General features: G+C 43.3%; 1 protein-coding gene across 3 annotated transcripts; it reads right to left on the reverse strand.

The window, feature by feature from the left end:
• Positions 1 to 401: 401 nt before the first annotated feature.
• LOC117851750 (nuclear poly(A) polymerase 4) lies at positions 402 to 7,009 on the reverse strand. Of its 3 annotated transcripts, XM_034733644.2 has the most exons (12): positions 6,304 to 7,007; positions 6,108 to 6,185; positions 5,807 to 5,914; positions 4,283 to 4,345; positions 4,024 to 4,185; positions 3,398 to 3,511; positions 3,238 to 3,300; positions 2,830 to 3,159; positions 2,591 to 2,755; positions 1,144 to 2,019; positions 982 to 1,019; positions 709 to 884 (listed from the first exon to the last, which is right to left on the reverse strand). In XM_034733644.2, exons 1-11 carry the CDS (start codon positions 6,406 to 6,408, stop codon positions 1,014 to 1,016), a joined length of 2,070 nt encoding a protein of 689 aa, XP_034589535.1. In that variant the 5' UTR covers positions 6,409 to 7,007; the 3' UTR covers positions 709 to 884; positions 982 to 1,013. The 3 variants fall into 3 exon arrangements, with proteins under 3 accessions (XP_034589531.1, XP_034589534.1, XP_034589535.1); XM_034733640.2 differs by having other exon boundaries at positions 402 to 1,059; positions 6,304 to 7,009; XM_034733643.2 differs by having other exon boundaries at positions 402 to 1,019.
• Between the last annotated feature and the right edge of the window lie 232 nt (positions 7,010 to 7,241).

Below are 7,241 nucleotides of genomic sequence, written 5' to 3' on the forward strand. Positions count from 1 at the left end.
ATCGCCAGATTGTTTACCTTATGATTGTCATTTAGAAGGCTTGATACTTTTGTGCTTGACCTCTACAGGCCATATACAAAAACCAATGGATCAGAGAGCAAAGGCTTACAATCGTAAACAAGATAAACAGAAAATCACTCAATGTAGGAAAACCAAGTGGTATCCACGTATATAACAGTATTTGGAAGACAGATTGCAATCTCAACCAAATAAAGTGCAAACTGGACCTGTGACCAAGCACATGACGGCACAGAAGCAGATACCCTCTTTCACTGTGGGCTGCGGACACTTGCTCATCAGAACATCATATACTCATAAGTGACTTCATCGTCAAACACACCGCACAAACACACATAACTCATCAGAATCATCGCAAGAACTAGGACGGCACCATCAACACATAAAATCAGTAAAATCTTATATTATAAGGGGGAGGAAAGGTACAAAGGGGGCTGCTTCTTAAGGAGCACAGCATCACAACTAGTTCTATTCTAGGCCTAAAGCACGGGAGGGGCAAGGTATCTCCGAGAATCAAACAAATCAACTCAGAGAAGACCGCTACAGCTCAGTTCATACACAAGAGCCAGCTGCTCAAAAAGTAAAAACTGAAGGTCCATGCAGATCCAGGGTACCAGCAAGCATCTTGTGCCCTTCCACCAAGGAGATGGTTTGTTTGTTTTTTGTTTTTTGTTTTTGTTTTTTTTGCCATGTCGTTGCTCGACATGAACATCCACGCCTCCGCTTCAAACCCCCATGGCTTGCAGATCTGTGTCCAGAAGGAAACTTGTGAGTTGAGCAACTTACCATTCCCTCCAGTGGGGGTAGAACTTGTCCATCTCTACACCATTTTTTTCCAAACTCATGCAGTTGATGCCACACTAGCCCTGCCATAAAGTAACAAACAAATACCAAACAGCCGAGTATAAAGAAAACAGAGCAATGTAGATACTGAATACACATGAGTTGAGTTCAAGACCATGCCTCATTGATGACTTCCACGATGCATCCAGAGTTCATACCTGCATCAGCTTAAAAACCGACTTCAATCCTATGGTTTGGCTTTATGCATAAGAAATAAACAAGAATGTTCAGATCATATCTAGGCAACAAAAAAAAAGGAAGCAGGTGCACAAGCATCATCACCTCTAACTCTTCAGGAAGGCCACCTTGTGCGACTCCATTCCCACCAAAATGCACATTTTCAGCAAGAACATCTTTTTCCATACTCTCCAGTAACTCAGCACTATTGGTGCTTCCCAACCTTTCACTTCCAACTAGCTCTGACACAACTTTCTCAGCTACCCGCTTTAAAGTTGTGCATACTGCTACAGTTGGAGTGGCGCAGCTCTCGACAAGAGGAATACCATGCTTACTAGTTGCATCACCAGAACACACTGCCCCCATTGACGCACACCTGGGGCCAGACGCAACAGGTTCTGGGCTTCTCTCAGATGCCTGTGGTGATGCCTGGCTACCACCACTCGCATCGCTTGAAGCCCTTCTAATTTGGTTGTTACATGTTGTCTCAACACCAGCATTCCCAGATTCTGGAAAAGTTTTAGGATGAACTGGGCTGACTGATGACCTCTTGGCAGACCTGACAGGTTCAGCATCATCAGTTCCAGCAGAATCATGCTTTCTCTTCAGCTGACTGTCCGGAGATCTCGTCGCTGTGCCATCTTCAGAATCATTTTTATTAGACTGCTGCTGATGGTTGACATGTCTCGAAGGGCGAGGTCTCTTATAACCCTCTGGAAATACATAAGCTGGGATCTGCTTCCTCCGAACATGAGAAACAGCTAACTCCATCCCAGGCTTCCAGAACATATAAGAGTTAATTTCATGCCTAAACTCCTCTACCGTTCCACGAATATCAAACTGTTGACCTTCCTGTATTTTCACACCTTCTTTCCTTGATAAGCCCATGAAGAAAGCACAATGGGCAGACTGTCTAGAAGGGTCTGCATACTCATGTGGGTAAGGATGACACTGCAGCATTCCATATGTATCACGTTCAATCTGTTCACAACCGACAACATATTAAGTCAGGATATGATTAAGAGCGTCAACATTGATATTAGACAAAATCATGAAGGAAACAACAAAAGATAGATTGATAGTAACACAGGTACGGCCTTAATGAAAATTATCTTGCTAGAGGTGCTGGCTGAATCCAGCAATCAAAACAGCAACAGACTCCAACAATCAAACTATGTGACCTTGACACCCCAAACCAATATCTTCCCCACAACTTCCGATCCCATAATACAAGTGGCTCAAAAGCTAGCAAGTTGATTTAGCTTGAATTATTACTCCCTCTGTTTTTATTTACATGTCATATTTGCTTTGTCCTAAGTCAAACTTTTTCAACTTTGATGAAGTTTATAGAAAAATATAACACCATCTACAATACCAAACATATGTGCTATCAAAATATATTATACGGTGGATTCAATGAAACAAATTAGGTATTGTAGATTTATTTAGATTTTTCAATAAACTTAGTCAAAGTTGGATAACTTTGACATATGACACAGCTAAAGTGACATGTAAATAAAAACGGAGGGAGTAAAAAGACTGAGCACATTACCTTTAGAGTTAGTTGCCGCAGTCGAGATTCCACCCATCCCTTCCAAAGTCTAAGGTCTTCATCATCTTCAGCAATGATGTCAACCTGTAGATAATTCTTGTATGCTTCGAAAAATTGAAAAGGCTCAAAAAGAGCTGACCAGCTTGCCTTATTCATTTCAATTTCCTGTTAGAGCGCATAAAAAAATGGTTAGGTAAATATTTATGAAAATAGTAACTTCACTGGTGACAGAAGATTACCTGGCAAATTTTATTACCAAACTGAAATTGCTCCATCATAACCCTCAGCGTGCTTGTCGAAACATTATAGCTAGAGTTCATGCACGGGTATGCAGGGGTTATAATGGGCATATGATGACATTTATCTCGAGGATTTTTGCGTGGATCCCAAACGGGGAAACCAAGTTCATCCTCCTCAATGGAACAAAGCATAACTGGATTTGGCCACCGCCACTGGGTAAAAACCCTAAAGAATCGCGAGACCAACATACTTGGCACAGCATTAGGATAGAGCTGGCAGACACGTGCAACCAGCAAAGCCCAGTTGACACCACCAAGAAAACCAGTAACCTGGCAGAACAAATGAATGGACATCATATGAAGTTGAAGAGAAAGTTACCCACAGATACTGTATGATGGAAGACTTACATTTGAGTAAACACCTCTTCTTTTTGCCCAGTATTTTAAACATCTTAATGCCGTGCAGAAATTCTGCAAGATGCATTGAATCAGAACATTCTGAAATTGTAGCCAAAACAAAGAAACACTTGAGAAGACAAAACGAGCATAGCTGATTCCTTGAGTCAACCTCAATATTTGGAACAAGTCTAAGAATTTGGTCCGCTACTCTGCACCCATTAAGGCTACGGACAGTTGCTTCATCAATATCATAAAGTACTGATCCTTGAGAGATATCCAAGTCCTGCAGTAGCATGTTAGCCAAATATGCATCTCTTGGAATAAAATGGCATAGCATGAGACAGAAGGACAAAACAGCAATCCTTTGTTCATAATTTAAGGCCACGAAGCAAAATAAGCTAACAATTTGGTGGAATAAAGAGCAGAGGAAGTTCTGCAGTGATGCCTGTAAACTAATCATTTCTAATCTTTTTAGTCTTCATTGGGGAAGAAGTGATATATATTAGCATTCCAAAAACAAAGTTCAGAAATATCTAAATAAAAAAATAAAGAAACAAAGCAAAGAAGACTGGTTTCTGGGCAACAAACACAACAAAAAACACATATCCAACAGCAGGCAGGACACCTCTAGATTCCAAAATACTGTTGTGTTAAAATCATAGCAGTGTTCTATGCTGTTACTAAATGAATAGCTTGAATGAAAATACCTTTATGGTACCTCATGAAATAAGGCAAATCCAAGTTGAACAGATAAATAATTGATCAAATGTGGAAAACATGTCGTAAGAAACTTACAGCTGGTACTACTAAGAGGGAGACACTAGCATAAAGAAGGTCAATTGATATTCCATGGAACTTAAATTTCATAACAGGGACATGTGCATCCGGTACAGGTTGCAGCTCGGTCACATCCTCTGTTTGTGCTAATATCTCATGCAGTATGATGAAAAAATCTTCCTGCAGACAAATCCTACGTTAGACATCACTAAGGTTATGAAGCTGTGTCTAATACATAAATAAAACATAACAATATGCAACAGAAAGAAAACATCACCTCACGATTCACATATGAAGGTCCTACACAAAGAGTATCAATATCGGCCCCAGGTCCATGAACCTACAAAGAAACACAAAATCGTGCCAAAAAATTACTATACGAGAAAAAATCAAGTACAAAGAATTTTAACAAAGTTAAACGAGACAAAAAGATGCTCTGCTCCGCATCTATAGAAAATTATTTTGTACATAGACAGCATTGTTATCCATCACGAAGATCCAAATATCAATATAGAAAAACGTACCCAATTTTAATCAGAGCTAAGCATGTCACCAGTAAATAGGACTTACCAGTTCGTTGATCCTGTGTTTCTTGTTCAGTTTTGGTTAGTTGTGTCTATTTCTTTACACATACCCAAAAATAACATTTGTGTGATTCTTCATGACTGTTAGCAGCAAGTTAACATCAGAACTTCTTTAAATCACCTACTGGCTGGTATGGTATCTACAAGCCACTACAAGCAACCAGCAGTTAATAGTCTGTTACATCTTGTTATGCTATCCCTCCCAGTGGCATGCCTGCCTCCAAAAGGCCCATCTTAGACCTAGAAGCCACTTGACAGCAACATTACAGAATGAAACATGGCCATTAAGGTGGCAAAAGCCAGCCTAGCAGCCACCAGGTGAGAATGAACTTAGACGAACTCAGACTATATTTCCCTACAGCACGCATACTTCAAGACCCTTGTTGCTAACCACTACAATCTCCAAACCCACCAAAGCAAAGTGCATCTTGTGTCTATTGACCACCAACTTGCGTATTGCAAAAGTTGGCTGTAAAACTCAACTATACGTAGTAAATAAAATATAAATATTCATTTATTTCTACACTCATTTACTACTGATATCGTACTCAGCCCTTGCTTCAATCTTTGTTAAATGGAACCCTATAGTTTTAACAGCAGATGCTTGGTAGAGATGGCACAAGGGCAATAGATTTGGGCAGCCAAATAAGATAATTTCCAGACGAGGGACTGTTCTCATGATGTACATTGGCTGCAAATTGCAGATTGCAACATTGCCATAGACTATGATTTATTTGAAATTCGTGTTAGTTTAACAAGGTCTAGAAAGATGAACATGTAATATCACAAGGTAGCGATTGGAGACTTCTAGACCCATGCAACAGTGTGTTTAAAAAAGCTCATCTGTGTGACTTCATTCTAAAAGTCATCATGGTCAGCAAATCTACTTAAAAAAAAAGACAAATTGTGGTTTTTAACTCATTATAAATTGTGTTCTTATAATGTGTTTTGATAACTCTCACTGGCTAGTGCATTTAATAAACATACTGTCCTGTTTATCTGAATCTTCAGTTCCCTTTGTTTAGACTCTTTCCACATCAGTTACTACTTGCAACTAGTTCTCAAGTGCAATAACATTACAATGCCCTGTTTTAATTGGGCTTAGGCAACAGCTTAAAGGAGTATCAAAACTATAATCATCATTGTAAAGATAACCTGAATTGTAACCGTCAAGATTACACTATTATTGAATTATGATAGGAGGCAGTAGAAATTACCCCTAGACGGTATGAGCCAAAGGTGAAAAGAACAGCATTTGCCTCTTCAACCATTTGATCAGTATATCCTCTCTGACTAGTCAATTGCTTCACCCAGTCTTTAACAATCTGCAAATGCCGAAAGAGTGTGCTTACTGCTTAGGAATGAATAAGCTAGCAAAGATAATGCCACATAGAAGCAAGTGAAAAACATGGATTTATTTAGATTTTGCACAAAGAACACAGCATTCATGGATTCCTATAAAAACTGTGTTCCCTTTTTACTGATACTTAGGTCACAAGCAACCAGGAAAAAAAATACCTGGTCAAGCTTCCCCAGCACCTCCTCCCGCTTAGCAGACTCCTCGGGGCTCTCATATAGGCCCGCCTCAACCAAGAACTGCAATCAGAATTGACGGCAGAAATAATGTAATCTCAATAAGGAACGGGAGAATGTGAAGCCCACAGATAAAGAATCCAGACCGTACTGCTGACATGAAACTGAAGCAATTACGAACCTTCTCTAACTCCGCCGTCCTCTGGAGATCCGCCTCCACCGGCCCAAGCAGCGATAACGGCTTGGTTATTCCGTACTGCTTCGGGGCATCGGAGCCGCCCGCCATGGAACCAACCGCACGAGAACACAAAACCCTCCTCAGGCCCCTTCACGCCGCAAAAAGTAACTGGCGACGATCGGCCGCCTGGGAAACCCGAAAAATCCCGGCAACTCACGGCCGCGCCGCCACCAAAATAACGAGCTTTCCGCGGAGATCCAGCGCGGCACGGTCTCTTCCCGGGGGAGGGGGCTCAATCCGGAGCGCCCCGACCCCCTTATATCTTGCGCGACGCGAGCGCGGCGACTCCGAGTAGGATTGCGCGGAGGTAACCGCCTGGCGCACGGATCCCCGAAACCTCCCCCTCGCCGCCCGAATCTGAAACCCCCGCGGGAGCTCCGCGGATGGCGCGCGCCCCCGGATCAGATCGGAGCGGCGCGGCCGGGGAGGACCATCCAATCCAGATCGGGGCGGATCCGGCGATCCGCCACCCGCGGCGGGTGGGAGGGAGGGGGAGGGAGGTGGCGCGGCGGGGGCGGACCGCCGGGGCGGCGGAACCCTAGGTGCGGGCGGCGGTGGGCGGGGAGATGGAGGAGAGAGGGGCGGCGAATAGGTAGGGGGAGGAGAGAGAAAGGGAGGGGGGAGCGCGTGCGTTCTGCGGGCTACCTATCCGTCGGTCTATTTCCTTCCCGGGGGCGGTAGGGGGAGCGAGATCTTTTCCCGGGGGCGGTGAGGGGAGCGAGATCTTTTCCCGGAGGGGGTTAACCGGATATTTCGACGGGGAATTAGCGGGGGTCGTTGCGCAGCTGATTTGATTAAGATAACTAAACGCTTCGATTTAACGCGGGGAAGGGTGGTGGTGGTGTTGTGCTGCGTACCTGTTGGCGCCGCGGGGCGGGGCG

The sequence above is a fragment of the Setaria viridis genome, chromosome 4, assembly GCF_005286985.2.
Source record: "Setaria viridis chromosome 4, Setaria_viridis_v4.0, whole genome shotgun sequence".
NCBI classification, from domain to species: domain Eukaryota; kingdom Viridiplantae; phylum Streptophyta; class Magnoliopsida; order Poales; family Poaceae; genus Setaria; species Setaria viridis.

Excerpts from the sequence above, each read along its gene's own strand:
- LOC117851750 (XM_034733640.2), bottom strand. The coding sequence starts at position 6,408 with ATGGCGGGCGGCTCCGATGCCCCGAAGCAGTACGGAATAACCAAGCCG. Across the intron at positions 6,186-6,303 it reads GGACGGCGGAGTTAGAGAAG|TTCTTGGTTGAGGCGGGCCT; the intron begins GTTCGTAATTGC and ends TTCTGATTGCAG. Across the intron at positions 3,301-3,397 it reads GACTTGTTCCAAATATTGAG|AATTTCTGCACGGCATTAAG; the intron begins GTTGACTCAAGG and ends TGCATCTTGCAG.